Below are 20,447 nucleotides of genomic sequence, written 5' to 3'. Positions count from 1 at the left end.
GAGACAAACCACCAGTTGACAGCATGCACAAGATTTCTATGCAACACTTACTGGTTAAGGGTCAGCTTAGCTGTCGGCTTACCTATGGGTTACACTTTCAGCAAACTTTTTTTCAGGGGGTAAGAAAACGACATTATCTACGGTAATATACGGTATATTAGATGTTTGGCCTTAAACTACATGAATATGATAAATCCCAACATTCAGTGACTGAGGATTGTGACGATGGGGTCATTACCTGCTGCGGTGTCCCGTTGCGGTGAGCATGGCTTGGTTGAAGGAGCTGCATGGGTAGAGCTGGTACAGCTGCTGCAGGAAGGACACTTCACTGGCCTCCTCTGGGGAGAGACTGCCAGTCCTGTGGAGCTCCGATGATATGAACATTTGGAGGTTGCGAGACTTCACACACTCTGCCAGGGTCCACAGTTTGGCTGAGACATCAAAACCCTGCAGGCAAATTACTGGGTGCAATTTGCTGAATATGTAACTGATGAACTTCTTGGATAAAGAATCAGGGCCTCGTTCCTCAAAGCGATCGTAGTGCTATGACTGTTGTAAGTCTATGCTAAAGTATGGGGGTACGATAGTCTTAGGGCTTAGGAAAGGGACCCTCATATCTGTCCAGATAAACAACTTTCATCCCAAGTTGAATAAAATTCTGAGATTTAAATGTTCAAATGGCAAGGTAAAATTATGAGGATTCACAATCTTAATTTCACTTTATTTGATTTACTTTTTTGTTTAAAGTGAAATTCATCGGTACGTTTTCACCGCAAACAGACTATAAGTGGTGACTCCGAGCCAACATAGTCCTTGTTTTATCCTGTTGATGCGGAAACCCAGGCAGGGTGACAACAAGTACTTACTTTAAAATCAACTGGTAGGACAAAGCCAGGGATTCAACGACCCATTTACCGATCTCCCCTAGACCACAGACAACATGGTCTCTCAACAATGGAAATGTGCCAAAACAAAAAACATGCCTGATAACAGCACTGAGATATGCTCCTTGGGGAGGGTTATTTATTCATCAGGAATGACACTAAATTTGACTGCCAAGATCCCTCCCAGTCTGGCTTTCCCAGTGTACTCACCATATTACCTAAAAGCTTCTTTGCTTTATTCATATCTTTGTTGCTTAGGTAGTGTAGAACCTGGTCCATGCAGTTCTTAACGAGTTGTTCATACCTGGCGACACCTGTATCACCTCTCATTAACATGTGTGACTGCAGGAGAAGAAGTTGGTTCTTCAAGGTTGCTGCCTCCACAGCATCCTGGAATGATTGGTTACCATGGTTACTGTAGTCACAGAATCCTCAATATAGCATCATCTTGTGAGGGAAAGATATAGAACAATGCTTGATGGAGAGCTGCGGAGATTTACTTGGCCCCATATCTGCCCATAGCTATAACTAACATTATGGCTTTGTAGGGGTGACTTATCTGAGACTAACAGGACTAACAAAAAGATGGAACCAAAATTGAATTGGCTACAATGTAGAAATACCTCAGGATTAAAGTAATTATGGACTTTTCCCATGTTAAGTGATAAACCATCAGCATGATGCTGATTGAAGGCTTCCATAATCCATTTGCATATCTATTATATGATGTTTATGATATGAAAAACAAACAGCTAATCATCTCATACACAATAACAATCCCACCTCTGCTGTCAAACATGACCATTCAGACTCCTCCAGGCTGTTAGTAGTCAGTCCATCTGGGGCATCGGATGCCTTGACGATCAACTTGGCACGTGTCAATTCCACCAACGTCAGGCACTGGCGTAGTTGAGCAATATATCCCATCAACAGGTCAATGGCTTTCTCAAGGTCACCTTTCTCCTCCTGGTCATGCTCGGTCTGGCCCAGACCCCTGTGAACTGACAGACCATTGTGGACAAGGCCATACAGAAACTCTAAGGTCAAGGTCAAGAGTTTGTTGGCAAAGTCACGTGACTGCTGATCATTCACATTTTCTCTCACAGCTTGGACTAGAAAGGACAGGGCTGGCTCTAACTGCCTCACACTATCGTAGTGGCAGAGTTGGGATGTCCACAGCATGGACTCATCCCCAGCAGACACCGGGGACACAGACGGCTTCTGTTTGTTGGCTGTGAACACTGAAACATCAAGATGACTCTTGTAATACTGGGATGGAAAATGGCACTTACACATTAAATAGCTCAATCTAAAGTTTGATTTTTCAAAACAAAATGGGAGTCTTCTTTAAACCATTACTGTCCAATATTTGCTGTCAGCATTGTTTAACTTTTCAATGTTGTGGAGTTTGATAATTTGGGGGTGCTTTCTTTCCAGAATACTAATGATTGATTCTCAAAAATGTATGGCAGTTTTTTCACATGCATCATTCAGCATATATCTTAACATGAAGATCAACATGTACATACAGTTCTCCTTGCTCTTCAGGAAGAAAGCTACAGTGTCAAGCTGCCGATGTTGTATCCCGATCTGCAACGTGTGAACTGGCACCGTACAGCGCCCCCACTTGTTGAAGTCACACAACATGTCAGCAGAAGTGGCGCCACCATACAGCATCAGCTGTCAACAGATGTAAATACATATGTTTATCAGAATCATGTATAAATGTACGGTTATAATACAAATACCAAAAATGTTTGAATGTCAAATGAATACAGTACAACGCCATAATAAGAACCCTGTTCAGGGTTTCCTCACCAACTTCTAGACCAGTCTGTCAGTAATCTTTACAATTACCAATGTCAATCCATACATATTTTGTACATTAAACTGCAGCAGAAGGTGAATTGTATTTCCACGTATCTATTATCAAATATTTTTTAAAACAAATTTAACACACTGTGTATAGTTTCAATAACCTCCAAACATTGTCGAAGGCTCTTATTACAGCACACATAGCTCAAGAAAAGCAAATACGCTCTCCAAATCTGAGTTCTTACTACTAAACTTAAAATGTTTAATAATATTCTCAGATTCCAAAGCTATTATTGAGAATAAGTCTATTCTGGCATAGATTCCACATCAACACCGTTTGAGACAAGACATTGCCCTGCGCTATGGTCACCTTGCTGACAAGGTCTTCCTGCTCTATAGCAGCTTCAGTAACAACATGGAAGACAAAGACATCGCTGACGACAAGGTGGGTGTGGCCTGGCGTGGAGGACAACACGATTCTCTGATTGCTGGAGATACTGCAACCACACATGGACACAACTGATGAGGTATCTGTTCAGTTCTAGATGAATTCCCATAGAAACATCTTTGATAATACAACATACATGTTTGGGGCACTAGTAAGTAAACTGCACAAAGTGATTGAGGCATTACAGTTGTATATGTTGGAAGTTCATGTTAAACATTGAAGTTATAAATGCCACAGTCATTTCTCAGTTGTATATCTATGTTATATAGTACCAAATATGAAAGTCAGTGTTCTACAGTCTTTGTACATCTATGTGAAATAGTACCAATTATGAAAGTCAGTGTTCTACAGTCTTTGTACATCTTTGTTATATAGTACCAATTATGAAAGTCAGTGTTCTACAGTCTTTGTACATCTATGTTAAATAGGGCCTATTATTTTTTATAGACCAAAAGGACTCTCAAAAAAACATTTTGAAAATCATTAGCTGAATATGATTACATGTAGGTCTCATGGTATTCAATGGGGAGACTTTAATATATATGCTATACCTTTTCATAAGAATATTGTGTGAGGCGGTGTCTATCACACATAACGCCCTGCTGCCCTCAGCTGCCCTCTCGGCCAATGAAAGAGTCAGAGTGAACCTGCTCACGGCCATGTCCACTACTGTGTACTGGTGAATCTCCGACGGCAACTCATGACTATCTACAATTGTTTCACTCAGTGCTCCACCAACTGAATATATTGATTTGAAGCCTGTTACATGCTTCCTGTTGCGTCTTGTATCGCTTCTTGTTTTACTCTGGAAGTATTTTCCACTGCTTTGGTTGAGGTGCTTTTCTTCATGTAGATTTAATAACTTTTCTCTCCATGTAGAATCGCCATGACGACAAGTGGAGTGGTTTGGTCGAAATGTCCTGTCTCGGTAAGGATGAAATACTGAGGGCTCCACTTTAAGACATTTAGGATAAGCTTTGATGTAGGCGTCAAGGGCCAGTGTGTGGAGCATCCAGTCCTGACCAATCAGAATCAGTCTGTGGAAATCATGTGATATTCTCCATTGCATCTGATTGGCTGGATCAAGTTTTGAGAATTGTAAATCAACATGACACCACAAGCGACCAGCAACAATGTCAAAGATGTCTACAGTACAGATAAGGAACAACAGGAGCCTAATACATCTCATTCCAACATAGTCCTGATCATTTATGAAAAGTATTGAAAATCAAAATGAAATTGTAGTTAAGGTAAGGTAGATAAGGTTTTGTCTTGAAAAATGTGGGGGGCTAAGCCCCCCCAAGCCCCCCATGTTCCTACGCCCCTGAATCTAGGCCATCCATCTGAAATCTAACCTGTCTCGGTCGGTCGGACGGGCCTTATTTCATACACTGGCATCAATCTACACTGCTGTATTTGTTGGTAATTTCTTCCTCAGGTAATAATAATAATAATAATAATGTCCATTTATATGGCGCGCTAAACTCCACTGGGGCGTGCTCATAGAGCATACAAACACTGTATAATACAGGCCAAGCCTAATGATGAACACATAAAGGATACAAAGAGCTTCAGTTTTCTCTGCCAGAACCACCAACTGATCGGCAACAATTTGGAACAAAGGTAGACAACTCTGACTACTTCCAGGAATAGCCAAAGTGGCCACATGTTGGCAGTGTCCGTCATCCAGTAGCTTGATGGAGACGAAGATGCTGGCATTGACAAGCAGGAGGCATGTAGTGGACGTGCAGTGAACCAGGGAGAGAGTGTCTAATGTCGACACCTCAGCTACTGAAATATAAAACAGAATAATAATGTACATTAAATGTTCTTCATACTCAACCTCCAAATTATAAGAATAAATGCAAAGACAGAAAGTTATTCTGTAACATCAACATGATAAATTCTAACAAGAGTCATCAGAAGATGACATATCCCCGGCCCCCACATCTTTGAAAGAACAAATCATCTGACAGTTACTTAAAGTCCAGCTTGATTTTAGACTACCGGTAAGTGCAAATCGTTTCCATGGAAGTCATGAAAAACATATATGACAAAAATCTGCAAATAGCAAAATGGCTCCACTTTGGGATCTGCCTAACATATCTGCCACGTTTTGCTGAAAGATATTAAGAAGTTTTCGAGTTGTGCTCCGGAAACGAAACCCACCCCTCCCTTTTGAGACTAAGTCCGAATCGTTTCCATGGAAACCAAGAAAAATACAAATGCCAAAAATCTGTAAAGAGCACAAGGCACCACTTTGGGATCTGTTTGATATATCTACCAAGTTTTGCAGAAAAATACTGAACGGTTTCTGAGTTATGCTCCTGAAACGAAGCCCAACCCTCCCTTTAAGACTAAGTCCAAAACGTTTCCATGGAAACTGAGAAAAATAAAAATGCCAAAAATCTGTAAAGAGCAAAAGGCACCACTTTGGGATCTGCCTCACATATTTGCCAAGTTTTGCTGAAAGATATTAAGAAGTTTTCGAGTTGTGCTCGAGGAAACCCTACTCCGCAGGACTAAGTCACCACACCTCCACTTTTGAGACTAAGTCTGAATCGTTTCCATAGAAACCAAGAAAATAAGAAAAATAAATCACAAAAATCTGTAAATAAAATAGCACCACCTTGGGTTCTGCCTTGATATTTCTACAAATTTTGTTGAAAAAGTCATCGAATGCCCTACAAAATAAATCACAGGCGGAAATAGCAGGGATTGGACGGACGGTTTGATATTTCTACAAATTTTGTGAGAAAAATATCGAATGGTCTTGGAGCTTTGCTCCGAAACAAAATGATTCACGATGATGGCATTACATGCTGGGGGGATAATAATGGTAAAATTTCTCCTAATCACTCACATGTAGGATGTATGCCCTACAAAGGTATAAGATTTAGGGGATTGTAGCCTTGGTGAAGTCCCTTTGTGTACACAAAGTCCCTTTGTGTGGTTTATTCTCTACATATAGTTGACTACCCACAAAGTTGTTACATCATGATGTTACCCCTAAAACTAGTGATAACAAAGTTTGGAGTGTTGATAGAAAAATATGACACAATTTTTGTTAGGACTAAGCATCAAGTGAAACACATAGCAAAACATGCAGGCTAAAGATGCAAAAGTATTCAGCACAATCTTTGACAGTACTCGTAGCTTACAGGAACCACTTTTGGACTTGCCTTTTGAGATTATTTCTGTCTGCAGTTCGTGGAAGGTCCAGCGGTGGCTGATGGTGGGTGCTGGGCCATTTAAGGAGTACTGGGCTATGGTCATCTCAGTGTCAACCACACATAGGCTGTCCCCTCCAGCTGGTCTCCAGGCAAAACTGAAGCAGACGCAGTCAATCAGACGACAATTTCCAATTTCAAGGTTTCTGCTGCATTGTCTGTATTAAAATGTCATGGTCTAAACATAAACTTGATCTGGTCATATGAAACATAGTGTCACCATAGTAATAAGTGACTAAGGGTATGTGTAAATACAAATCTAACATGTCTAAAATCATTTCCACATTTGAAGGATAACTTGTATATTTTGTAGCTTTGAACAAATGGCAAGATAACCAGATTATGCTACGCATAAGCTCTTTGTGCAGCTGGAGGAAGAGGCCAGCATCAACACAGCATCTGGTGGTATCTGTGACGTTATGATCAGCGATAAATAGTCATGTGACCGTGTGTACTGAATGTGACTAGTGGTGGTCCGATTAATTGAAATATTCGAAGATTGGTTGCAAAAACTAAACGACCAAGCAATCAATTATGTTTTCTCATAATTGAACACAAACAACTTTGGAAAACTTGTTTGCATTGACAATATGTTTCACAAGGTTGGTTTTGTCTGTTACATATCATAAGCACTACTAGCTCGTTCTAAGTCATGATTGAATTTATCTTGAAGAGTCCAGGAAAGTTACATTCCTAACATTAAGTCATCCTGTAAAGATGTGCAATTTGCAAATGCATTGTGTGCAATTTGCAAAAAATCCGAAAGAACTACATGTATTTTCTTTATGTTTTGTGCATTAAGAAACATAACCAGGAAAATTTAATAAATGATGCTAATCAATTATTTTCGATGATTGATCGGTTGTAATGAACCAATCATCAATTATGAGATGTTAACCAATTCCCGTTACACTAAATGTGACACAATGTCAAGTACCTGCCATTTCACACATTTATAGTCCGTCAACCTAACGTTTGGAACACGGTTTTTCGCAAGTTACATTTAAACAACAAAAGGTATCCAACTTTTATTCGCTCAGTTAAGAATAATTTCTGACAACCTAATTGGGTGTTGAATTGCCAAAATTTATATCAACTATTAAAGATTTTACTTAAGAAACTTAAAATCATATAAAGTTTCTGACAACAACATTTTTACAAGGGAGTACTGGCAAGTACTGGAATAGCTATCAACAATGTCGGAATGTGTGTCAACAGGTTAGGTCGTATGTTAATTAGCCCACTGGGATACCATGGTGCTGTTCAGCATGGATATTCCACTCCTATACAGCCAGCCCTTTGTTTATTTCTTATACACTGAGCACAAGGCACTGGCAATAAAATAGTGGCATAAAAGTACAGTCTGTTAATGTCTTTTGGTAAGACTTGGCATTTGGGATAAGCTCATGGGAATTATGTGCTTTTTATGATTTTATTCCAACATGGTTAAAAAAAATACCAGCCCGACATATAACACTTTTCTTACACAAACCAGAGACCATGGTCTCTGCACAAACTGAATCATATTAGAGTTAATTGAGATTTTGTAACTTATGTGACTCACATTTGATTGGAGATGAGTTTCACTATTTGTTTAAATGTTATTATTTTGCAGACATACGTTAATCGTTGTTAAAAGAACCTTATAGTTCCTGGCCAAATTTGTCAAAGTTCCGTCAACTTTTTTCAAGTAAAATATATACCCATAAAAATGTATCCAAGTTCATTAAGATTGTTTGTAAACATTTTAATTGATGTATCATTTAGTCATGTTGTTGTACATATCGTAGGTACTCCTTTGTTATACTCATGTACCACCGATGGTGGATTATTTTGGGTAATACTCAGGCCCATGCCAGCAGAAGGGCCAACAGAATAACATGTTAACTATGTGTATGTGTCGCTGGTATCTGAGCATCATGACATGTATCAGGGCTAAAAAATTACAAAATCTGCACTCTTCCTGCAGGGCGAGTAATATGAACTTTCCACTCGCCCTTCTAAAATTGTACTTGCCCTATAGATCATTCAACACAATGAATGTAAATTTAAATTATTTTATTTCAAAATGTTTGCCTGGAATAAAAAACTACAATTACTTACATTACATGACTTAATTTGTCTTCTGTACAAAATCTTTGACAAAATTGAATTTGTTCACTATTTATGACAGCTGAACTTCAAGGAAAAAGAAAAATGTTACTTTTGGGTCAGAAAACGTTTTAAAGCTGCGTCCTTCTAGACGAGCAAATTATGTTTTTCACTTGCCCTTGAAACAAATTTTACAAAAACCCAAACATTTGGGAAAAATACAGAACATAAGTCTTGAGAGTTATACTGAATAATTACTAACTTGATACTGTGTTTGTTTGTGGTGTCCCTAGATGTAGACTCCATGGTCGGCAACCATGTTTTAGTCATTACAGGCTTCTTGTACAGACATTGTTGGAAAAGTTGTATTTGGATTGAAAATGTTGAATAATATTTATTTCAAAATCTCCAGAACACAAACATATCCCTTAAGTCATCAATCTCATATCAGTTGTCTGATATTACTTTCCTTTTATTTTAACTTAGTATTTGAGAGTTACAGTGGAAACCGCCTAAGTAAAGACCGCTTAACTAAACAGACCTGATAAGTAAACACTTTTCTTTGGTCCCGGCAAATTTCTTCATTAATTATCACTATTAGAGTCCTGTTAACTAAACTTGGATAAATAAACAATACCGCTTAACTAAACGTCTTCTCACAGTCCCTGGAAGTAAATTACTTTAAAAAAGAGACTGGATAACTAGATTAGCGATCACCACATAATCCGACATGAGGGGCACGTATCAGTCTCCAGTTAAACAAACATCCTACTTACAGCTCGCTGGCGTCATGCAGTTGACAATACACTGACAACTGGACACCAGCCCTGATAAGTTGTTCATTGTTACATATGCATACATATACATGCATATGGTTGTCATTTGCAGATTTTTATAGGTTTGGATAAGTAAAATACCTGATAAGTAAACAATTTTGGCGAGTCCCTTGGAATTTTACTTATCAGGTTTCCACTGTATCACCCTTTGACCTTATAGGTGTCATTGTTTCTTGATTACCTAACCATACCAGCACCATGCTTATTGCATCTTTCATCTCCTACCCTCCCAGTTGCATTTCTGACTTGTGGTAGAGTATGTATGTGCTTGACTATTGGACTTCAGGATGATTAAACTGTAAAACAAGTGGAGTATCTGTTCCTCTGCAGAGCATGCTCTCTTTTCAGAGCCTGCCAACATGGTTGGTGTCATCATGCAAATGTGAAAATGTTCCCTGAATGCATATGGTGCTTGGCTTCCAGTCAGCCTACAAAGCACTCATGGCTCTGTGCTGACCTGAGTAGCGTTCGAAATGATCGCCAGCCCTGAGGCCCAACGCCGGTTGTTAGTGTATCGGGCAGGCAGTTTCAAATATTTGCAGACCCTTGTGGCCTTCAGTAAATTATCTGTCTTTTTTTTCCAACTGAAATCTTTCCCTTATTTGTTTTCTTTATTAACGTTTGGGAATCATCCATGATCCATCAAGTTACGATAACTTACAGTTCCACTTCCTCACGTATTTTAGCGCTTTGCGCATGGGAATATCAACACCAGTCATTAACAAATAAAACTTCTCCCTGCGCCATAGGCTTCACTAATTGATTTTGTAAAAACAGTGTGAAACTGTGTACAGTGTAGTCTATTTTGTTTTTATTGGTTTGACTTTAACAAAATGGGCCTGCAGCTTTCATTCAGGGCCTGTAGACTTTAAAGCCTGCAGGCGGCAGCAGGCCCTGATGGCCAACTGGCAAATTAAAGCACTGCAAACACTGTGCTGACCTTCCAAATATATACATTGTATAAAAAGAGTTGCAATGTAACAGTTGAAACTGAACAATATTCACCTTAGCATAGAATAAATTATTAAAGTTATATATTTTTACTATTACTCCTTTCAACAGGGGTTGAAAAATACCATTGCCTGACGCCCGGGTTGAGTGGAATAAACACAATAAACTTTACCGTGGTACAGTAGTGCCAAACTTAGTGAATGTTTTGATAAATACTTTGATGATGAAATACAAATGCAATTGCTACTAACTAAAGTCTGTGTTTTATTTCCTAGCATATTCTTAGAATGACTTGCACTGTATTTCTTCAATCGCCTTTTTCCAATGTTTAGATCTACAAACTAATTGTCAACAAGAAGACAAAGTCATCAATATCCCCTGCAATGGCAAAATACTCTTCATGAATATGTGTACGAGTTATGATTATGTCAAATGTTTTGGTGTGTATATAGAAAAGTGGAAGGAGAGTATTGAAAGGTTTTAAAAGATATTTTATTCAGAATTCCAAAACTACCGAAGGGCACCAGTACACCACCAGACCTATCTATGTGCCAAGTTTGGTGAAGAAATATTAAACGGTTTTAAAGTTCTGCTTCGGAAAAGACAAATGAGCACGGACGCACAGAGTCCATTTAAATACCCCCTGCCAAACGCGTTGCGGGGGATAAAAATGAAGTCACAATCTATTTACAGTAACATATTGACATCTAATTTATATAACCCTAATTTGCATGTTCAGATTAGACTTGTAAGTTATTGGTTTGATATTACTATCGTACAGACACACAGTGATTTTTGACCGGTAAAATGAGACAAGGACTGGTGGAGTCGATCTATTATCAAATGTCTGTCAATCCAGGGATGGGTAATTAATCAACTAAGTTATATACTAAATTAACTATTCTACTCAAAATGAATCATGAAAACACAGCTGTAAGCAGCTTTTTGAAAAATAGAGATGTAGTCAGTGTATACTAGGTTTTTATGCAATCATTTGCTTGCCGACACAAGTCATAAGCTAATCATTGTAGAGTAGAGTAGGCTATTTTAGCACACGGTAGCAAACTGTTCATTGTGGTCAAGTGAAATTTAGTTTTGGTAAAGTGGATTTTGAAAGTTTACTGAACCTGTGTCCAGTGGATTTTTGAAACATTTCAACCCTTGTTTTAAATATTTAACAATATTAAACAAACTTCCTATCATCCAAGGTAAAATACATATTGATTCTACAATTTTTAATACATGCAAATGGCAGCTTCATTGGTGAAACTAGATATTATTGCTTTCACAAGAGAGTAATAGTTAAAGGTCACATGCAACGTAAAACACAACTTTGCAGATTCTGATACCTTTCGGTATGGACTTACCGAAACAAAAATGCAAATTCAACTTATAAAGTTGAAAAATAACGCGATGAAAAAAACCGCCGAAATCGGAGTTCAAACGTTTCACTAATTTTCCCCCGACTTTTCGGGGGAAAACTGGATTCAACAACTGGGCTGCGCTGATAGCATGTGCGCAGTGAAATAGGTTCGCGCAGCTTGGAAGCTGGTTGTCCGGTGAATACTCGGTGAAGGCTTTGGTGTGAGCTATTTTTCTAATGTTTTGTTGATATCTCACAGGCGCGAGCTTTTTATATGTTATGACAGTAAATTAACTGTTTATATAATTTCATTTGTCTATTTCACCACATTTGTCATTTCTTACCGAGTCACTTTCTCAGTTCGATACTTAAAAGCAATGTCATTATTTAGCGTTGACAGAATTTCCAACTGTGATATAGATATGTCGTTGTCACAGACAAAACTCAATGTCTTGTTTTATTGACACCTGTGTGTCTGCCTGCCTGTCTGCTAATGACAATATTCAATACACAGCTGCTATCACTGACCACATGCAATTTGAACTTAACACCAATCAGGCTATACACCATAAACAAAATGCATTGATTTATGGCCCGAGTTCGGTCTCTGTCACATTATGTAATTACACAGACAGGCAGGTGTGATACTTGAACACATGACATGTTATGATGTCTGTTGATTGTAAAATGTTATACACAAAAAATGAGCATGTATTTACAAAACCCAACATCTCTATATGTACACACAATGAGCCATGAGGGCATCTGCAAATGAACCAGCCGTTACACTTGAGTGCACACCCACCCGCTCTGACTGGGTTCGGTATCCCGGCTGCTTCGTTTCTTGGGAAGTAAACCCAAGTACACAATATTGCACTTTTGATTTGCGATTGTACGCTTATAATTTTGTTTATATGTTTTTCATAACCAGTAATGTATATTATATGTCATGAATAAGTGATAATTGTGTTTTAATTATGTTTGATTTTTGGTTGCATGTGACCATTAACGTGAAGATTAAGTAGAGGAAAAAATTAGGAAACATATAAATAACTTCAAAAAGATATTGTTCAGAGTATACATATGTTCATGCACACAATGATCTCAACACATTTGCTTCACTATCACCACATGAACAACCTGCTCATCTGTGTTTTCTCTCTTTTTCTACTTACTAGTGTACATGTGACACATCATTGTATCAGGTTGCCCTGGAGTTATCTACCCTAGATCATCAACTTGAAGAAATAATTCAACCTTGAAGGAAATGAATAATACCAAAAAGCTTTTAGTACTGAACTACGAAAATAACCTACCAAATCATCAGTAGCAAAAGACACTATAATTTATTTCAACCAAAGCCAATTTGCCCTAATTTTGTTTGCCAAGTATATTTCAGTTTATGATAAACGCCCTTTCTAGTCCTATATTCACAAATGATGATCAAAATCTTGCTTGCACAAACCTGCAAATATAGAAATCAATGTTCTCATAAGATGTTTCTGCTTTAAATGACCTTGGTATAGCAGTAACATTGACCACAAGCTATGATTGCCAAAATAATTAGGGTTTGCCTTAATTTCCCATTGCCTTTGGTCCTATTCTGAAAATGAAAGCCTTTTGGGGATAAAGGAAGAGAGTTTTATGTATGTCAACTTCTTTATTATATGGAACACAACATTTCGGAACATATACATACCAATTCATCAGGTGAATGGTGATGATGATGATGACGATGATGATGATGATGATGATGAAGAAGGAGTAACTATACACTCCAAAACATTGTGTTCCTCATAATAGTGAGTGAGTGAGTTTAGTTTTACACGCCGCACTCAGCAATATTCCAGCTTTATGATGGCAGTCTGTAAATAATCGAGTCTGGACCTGACATTCCAGTGATCAACAGCATGAGCATCGATCTACGCAATTGGGAACCGATGACATGTGTCAACCAAGTCAGTGAGCCTGACCACCCGATCCCATTAGTCGCCTCTTACCGAATGGGTTACTGAAAATCAATATTCTAACCCGGATCTTCACGGGTAGTTCCTCATAATAAAGACGTTGACATCCATAAAACTCTCTTCCTTATGTGTATCACTTTTAAATGCCATTCAAAGACCTTTTAGGGATTAATCCCAAGTAGACAACTGAAGGTGAAATGCTTATTCTAATAAACCATCAGTTAACATTAGTTGTTGTTATTTCGACATATGCTTTTTGCAGTTGTGTAAATTTTAGGGATACAGAGTAACAGCCTAAAAACAGTTTTTTTTCTATTTCCGACAGTACTTTAGTTGTGGACATAATAATCAAACAGATGAACACAAAGGATATGTCTGCAAAGCTATTACAAATTTCAAGTCAGAAGCTGCCAGGCTGAGTGTCACCCAATTGCATCTTCACAGTGCATCATACACGTGAAACCTGATACACCCCCAGAAGGGAAATTCTCCCTTTGGTGGATTTTTTCGTTTTCATAGTGTTTATTTTTATCTTTCACAATTGCGGTTAAATATGTGAGATACAGTATTAGAATCTGCAAAAACAGTATGTTGAGTTTGATACTAAATAATTTTTCTAGAGCTATATCTATTTCTTTTAATTCTATGAATAGTTGGTGAATGGATTCTATAATCAACATTAAGTTTACTTGCCCTTTAACATGAAACAAAAAGAGTGATAATTGTTATGCTGACTTTGTGTATCCATCATGTCCATGGTTGACATGTTAAAGGTCACATGCAAAGTAAAACACCACTTTGCAGATTCTGATACCTTTTGGTATGGACTTACAGATACAAATTATAAAAAATGCAAATTCAACTTATAAAGTTGAAAAATAATGCGATGAACCCCCCCCCCCCCCACGAAATCAGAGTTCAAACGATTAACTAAATTCACCCCAGCTTGGGGTGAAAAGTGGTTTCAACAGCTGTGCTGCACTGCGCTGGGCTGCACTCATAGCGCATGCGCAGTGAAAAGTTTCGCGCAGGTTGGAAGTGTGATGTCCAGATTATATGGTCGTGAGCAGGAGTAGTCTAATCAAAACAAATAGTAAACAATCTACTCGTTAAACAAAAGAACCTTGTTAGGATCTAGATCTACTCAGCTATGTGTCAACCAGTGAGGCGTTCGACATTTCAAGATGGAAACCCTTTGCTGGCGGTGAGTACTCGGTGAAGGCTTTGATGTGACATATTTTCTAATGTTTTGTTGACATTTCACAGGCGCGAGCTTTTTATATGTTATGACTGTAGATTACCGATTTAACTGTTTATATAATTTCATTTGTCTATTGCACCACACGTTCTTCTTACCGAGTCACTTTCTCAGGTCGATACTTAAAAGCAATGTCATTATTTAGCATTGACAGTATTTCTAACTGTGATATAGATATGCCTCAGTCACAGACAAAACTCAATGTCTGTTTTATTGACACCTATGTGTCTGCCTGCCTGTCTGCTAATGACAATATGCAATACACAACTTTGATCACTGACCACATGCAATTTGAACTTAACATCTATACACCATAAACAAAACGCATTGATTTATGGCTCGTGCACCCGACTTCGGTCTCTGTCACATTATGTAATTACACAGACAGGCAGGTGTGATACTTGTACACATGACATGTTATGATGTCTGTTGATTGTAAAATGTTATACACAAAAAATGAGCATGTATTTACAAAACCCAACATCTCTATATATACACACACACAATGAGCCATGAGGGCATCTGCAAATGAACCAGCCAATACACTATAGTGCACACCCACCCGCTCTGACTGGGTTTAGTTATCCCAGGTGCTTCGTTTCGAGGGAAGTAAACCCAAGTACAAAATATTGCACTTTTGATTTGCGATTGTACGCTTATAATTTTGTTTATATGTTTTTTCATAATCAGCAATGTATATTATATGTCATGAATAACTGATATTTGTGTTTTAATTATATTTGATATTTTGGTTGCATGTGACCTAAGACAAGGTGGCAATAGTGAGACAGCATGAACATTAAAGGCAAACTGAACTCCATGTAAAGAAATTGAAATATGGACTATAATTTCTACCATTTTTACTTGTGGTTAGTGCCTAATGCCTTAAAGGTGTGTCGTGGGTGTGGGGAAATATCAATTTTCTGTTTCTTAGCATTGGCGAATTGGCATTATTTAGCAAATGTTGATTTCTGCCTTTTTACCACTTGCAAAACTTTAGTGTGTCAAACTTTGGACATGTAGACTGATCCACTCCATCCTTAGCGATTGCATCTTTCAGTGGGTTATAGAAATGTCAACGAATGGAAATCTTGAGTACGTCAACATGTATGCATACCTTGTCACATTTTGGAGGGCGAAGTGACTCACGCCTTCTTTCGATTGCTTATGGATTCTTGTCACACTGAGACAGTTGTTGTCATCATATACGGTAAGCCATGTATTTTTTGGACAAATACACAAGTTTGCATTTTCTCTGATGTTAACTGTATTACACAATTTGCACAAACGGCACTGTAAGCATGTGTTATTTGACATACTCCTTTGCGTTACAGTCGCCATTTTGAACTGATCACATGACAGAAGGGGGAATCTAGTTTTTAAGATTTGACATAAACTGCAAAAATGAATATGCATTTGTGATTTTAATTGAAACCCATTGCAATGAAAAGCAAAATCTATATATGGAATGTTATTATCTATGCCTTGAACAGAATCACGTAATCGTTCGTTAAATAGCGAAATTATAAAGATATATTAACAGTTATATTGTCACTGTTAATGTGTGCTAAAAATAGATGTTCTATTTTGATTGGACGAGAAGTTGTTTTCGTCATTTACTTCCTGGTAGTGCAAAAACATGTTGGGGATGTACCGTTGAATTATTATACTTGTGAAGGATCTATTTCGAAGTGATGTTACTTCTATATGTGACAGATATGTCATAATATTATCTACTTGGTCTATAATAACGGTAAGATTCGTCTTATCCCCTTAACCAGAGTTGTTTTCGTATAATCCCTTTACTGACTATGAACACGTAAGTATAACAGTTAATTGGTATTTGTACTTTCACAGTTGTAAACACCTCCTCAATCCTTGACTGTATATGATACGTGTGATCAAAGAAACTCTATATCATCAAGTGATAACGAACGTAGTAATAACCTACACAAATATATGCCTCAAATATCCAGTTGGGGCCACGTGTATCACGTGTGTTCTCATTTAACTATATATTCAGTGCCATTGTAGTTTGACATGGCATACCTGTGAATAATAACCTGATCCCATGAGATAAGTCATGATAGATTCTTCACATAAAAGGATAGCAGTTAGAGCAGATATACCTAAATGGTTAGACCATTTATTATCATCTTGGTTGCCCGTCCAACGTTCATATTATTGAGAATTTTATTTTTTAGAGGATATAGTTAATGAGCAGTATCAGTGCCCCAGTCGTAGATCACCTCCCTCACAGCAGAGACCACATAATAGATCTATTATATGGTCTCTGCTCTCAGTAATGATAGTCATCATGCCCAGCTTCTGTTTCACTTGTTATTAACTTAGAGGGGCACCGAAATAGAGCAGTTACCAGAAAATGGTTGTTGCTTTTGTTATTGTTTTTTTCCCATGGGTACCCAGGTGATATCCAGGTGAAGGAAGTTTCATCTTTAAATTAATAGGAGAATGTAGTCGTGTTTGTGAGACTAAATATTTAAGTTATTTTGCAAACTGGCTGCAAAATATGTCCAACTAGTTTATATGATAACAATTCCAAACATTTGAAGTCTATCTTTATCTTCCAGAGACTAAAAGTGTTAAAACTGAAAGAAAAAAAGTCAGTGTATGTTATGTGTTTGCTTGTGACCCAAGCATTATTGATCTATTATTATGTTTTTGTGCATTTTGAAATGGAACTTCATAAATAATGTAGTTGATGTGTTTTGGTAAGTGAATTTATAAAATTACTTATTTGTAGGCATTTTATGAATTGACTGGTGAATCATATTTCACAGGCACCTACAATGAAAAGGCTTGTGAAAACAAATAAGTGTTTTCTGTCTAGCATCGAAGAAATTTCCAGCACAAATGAAGTGGAATGATTCTGTTCAATGCTACAACAAATGAATAAAAACGAAATGCAAATATCGTAAATTACAACCAACAAAATTTAAATAAATATTATCAGGCCATTACCTTGTTCAAGAAAAGTATCTGGCAATATCCACATAAAGGAACAATATCCCATACTTCTGCAGTTGACAAAGAAATGTGTTCAGTGTATCATGTTTTCTAACAATCTACTACTGTAAAATATATATGGCATTTAAGGATATTGTGTCCATGGTTCTTTAAGAAACAGTTATTTAGTGTTAGACAACAATGAGAAATCAATATTTCAGTACTCAATCAATCTATTCAGAACTGAAGGCCACAGGCCCATAGTACAGGTATATACAAAGTTCAAAAGCAGAGTGGGTTTCTCTTCAATATCGCATGGTATATGAACAAAGCAATATTTTCAATCAATATACGATTAGAAGTTGACAACAGTTGGATGAATTTATGTTTTGACGGTTGTTTCGTAAAGTAACTGGGTATATATTTGCTTCTAATGTTTCTATAATAATCACAAATTAGCAGAACATGGTATTCATCTTCCAAGACATTCATTTTACAGTATCTGCACACAGTAGATTTCTTATGAAATTTTCCCCTTATAACAACTTAAATCATAATAAACGGAACGAAACTGTGATAAGGCTAGTCTTACTTTCTTGATATTGATACAACGTACATATGGTTCACACAAGAAGTCTTCTTTTAACAGGGAATAAGTAAATGTACAGGGACTATTTTGGAGTTTTGCATGCCACTCCTGTATAAAGCAATCTTTGCCTCTTCTTACAAGTAAATTTAAGAATTAGTGCTTATTTCCAACTCCCTGCCATATCCACGCATAACCTAGTCCAAATCTAAATAAAACTGTTTTTACATGTGTAGCCCAATTAAACCTATTACGCTCAGGGCTTGCGTTTAAATCTAGATTACATAACATTTTGTAAGCTTTTAATGGGTAGCGTGAAGAGGGCATGGAGAGGAGCTTTAGCCAGTAAGCAATACAGCGTTTTAGAGTGTACACATGAATAGGATATCTACCAGTTTCTCCAAGGACAATTGTATTTGGTGTAGACATTCGCACACCAAGGAATCATTTACATGCATAAAGCAATACCCTTTCCAGACAATCATGTTTGTGAAAGCCCCATAATTCTGACCCATACAATAATATGGGTAGTATCTTACAGTCGAATATTTTGAAATAGGCATCATATGACAAGTCTTTAAAGCTACAAAGGCATTTTGTAATAGACACTAGAGCTTTCTTTGCCTTAAGTGAAATGTTTTTGGCAGAGAGGGACCAATTTAGAGTTCTATTAAATGATAATTTTAGTTTTACCAAGGTTAACATTTAAGGACCATTTATTACAGTAGGTTTCTAAAGCATTAATTTGCCTCTGTAGACCAATTACTGACTCTGAGAAAAACACCACATCATCGGCAAACATCAAAATAAATATTTCAATAAGATCTGGATATAATTGGACGCCAGTGGAACATGAATGGTTAATCTCAGACACTAGATTGTTGATAAAAAACGAAAATAGGAAAGGGCTTCGGACACAACCTTGCCTAACACCAACAGGACAGTCAAATACGTCTGTAAGAACATTGTTATTTGTGCGGACACAGGCTTTAACATTTTCATAAATACTTTTTAATGTTTTATCCATTTTTGAATGGAGACCGTGTTTATTAAAGACATACCATAATTTGTGTCTCTGTACTGAATCAAATGCCTTGGAAATATCCACAAAACATGCATACAGTTTGCCACCTTTCTTAGAAACATATTTACAAATTACTGATTGGAGAACAAATATATTATCTGTGGTAGTATAGCCTGCTCTAAAACCTGCTTGTTCTTCATTTATCATATCCAAACTGTCTGACCAGAATACCAGGCGGTTATTTAAAATGTTTGTATAAATTTTACCAAAAATACTTAAAAGGGAAATGGCGCGATAATTTTCCGGATTGTTTATATCGCCTTTTTTATGTATTGGCACAATTATTGCTTTTGCCCATTTTATAGGGAATGATCCATTATCAAACAATGTGTTAAACATGATTTCAAGGTAAGGTATGATGATATGACAAGATCGACTTAAAGAACTCGCAAATTACGCAGGTCTTCCCAGCAGTTTTATTATATTTAAGTTTGTTAATACTTGACTGGATTTCCTCCCGGCTAATGGGTACACTGAACATATCGTTAGTTATGTCATGTGCCTGGCTTTCAGGTATAAATATGCTGTCACCATCATCATCTGAAGTCACTGGGAGTCACACTGGAGTCCCAATCAAAGAGATTCTTAAAGTAGTCGTGCCATGAATTTACTGTGATGTTATTTTCAATTTTTGCGAACATGAGATGTACTTTAGCTTTTATGCCAAAATAATTGGGGATTGGTAATTGAGTCCAAAGCTCACTCATATTTCTGTTTTCAAATTTACACTTCGCATCTCTACACGCAGTTTTGTAGATATTTCTTGACGAAAATATAAAATCCCAAGAAAGCGTGTCCTTATGCTTTCTAAATCTATTAAGGTAATGACATCGCTGATGTTTAAGTCCTTGACATGTGTTGTTAAACCAATCTGGGTTTCGTTTGGACGATGTAATTGTCCGCTTCATGCACTCCGCTGACTTAACTATTACATCACTAAACATTTGTATACCAAGCTCACAAACAG

The 20,447-nt window shown here is 37.3% G+C and overlaps 2 protein-coding genes across 4 annotated transcripts in view; one reads left to right on the top strand and one right to left on the bottom strand.

Annotated features, from left to right (window-relative positions):
- The window catches only part of LOC124253357 (spatacsin-like), a 66,362-nt gene extending 50,186 nt beyond the window's left edge, over positions 1-16,176 (bottom strand). Inside the window, 9 exon segments of the mRNA XM_046687107.1 lie at positions 239-447; positions 1,095-1,274; positions 1,668-2,125; positions 2,414-2,564; positions 3,070-3,196; positions 3,699-4,293; positions 4,711-4,938; positions 6,330-6,475; positions 15,961-16,176. Of these exon segments, the coding sequence (XP_046543063.1) occupies positions 239-447; positions 1,095-1,274; positions 1,668-2,125; positions 2,414-2,564; positions 3,070-3,196; positions 3,699-4,293; positions 4,711-4,938; positions 6,330-6,475; positions 15,961-16,160 (2,294 nt within the window). The 5' untranslated portion in view covers positions 16,161-16,176.
- A 288-nt stretch (positions 16,177-16,464) lies between these two features.
- Positions 16,465-20,447, top strand: part of LOC124253429 (mucosa-associated lymphoid tissue lymphoma translocation protein 1 homolog) — a 32,330-nt gene continuing 28,347 nt past the window's right edge. For all 3 annotated transcript variants that reach the window (XM_046687196.1, XM_046687195.1, XM_046687194.1), the window contains exon 1: positions 16,465-16,596. The gene's annotated coding sequence lies outside the window, so the exon portion shown is untranslated. The remainder of the gene's footprint in view (positions 16,597-20,447) is intronic.

Source organism: Haliotis rubra, unplaced genomic scaffold (assembly GCF_003918875.1).
Source record: "Haliotis rubra isolate DU_JTF1 unplaced genomic scaffold, ASM391887v1 Scf54, whole genome shotgun sequence".
NCBI classification, from domain to species: Eukaryota; Metazoa; Mollusca; class Gastropoda; order Lepetellida; family Haliotidae; genus Haliotis; species Haliotis rubra.
The sequence above is the reverse complement of the archived record's forward strand: the minus strand, read 5'-3'. Positions and strand labels throughout refer to the sequence as shown.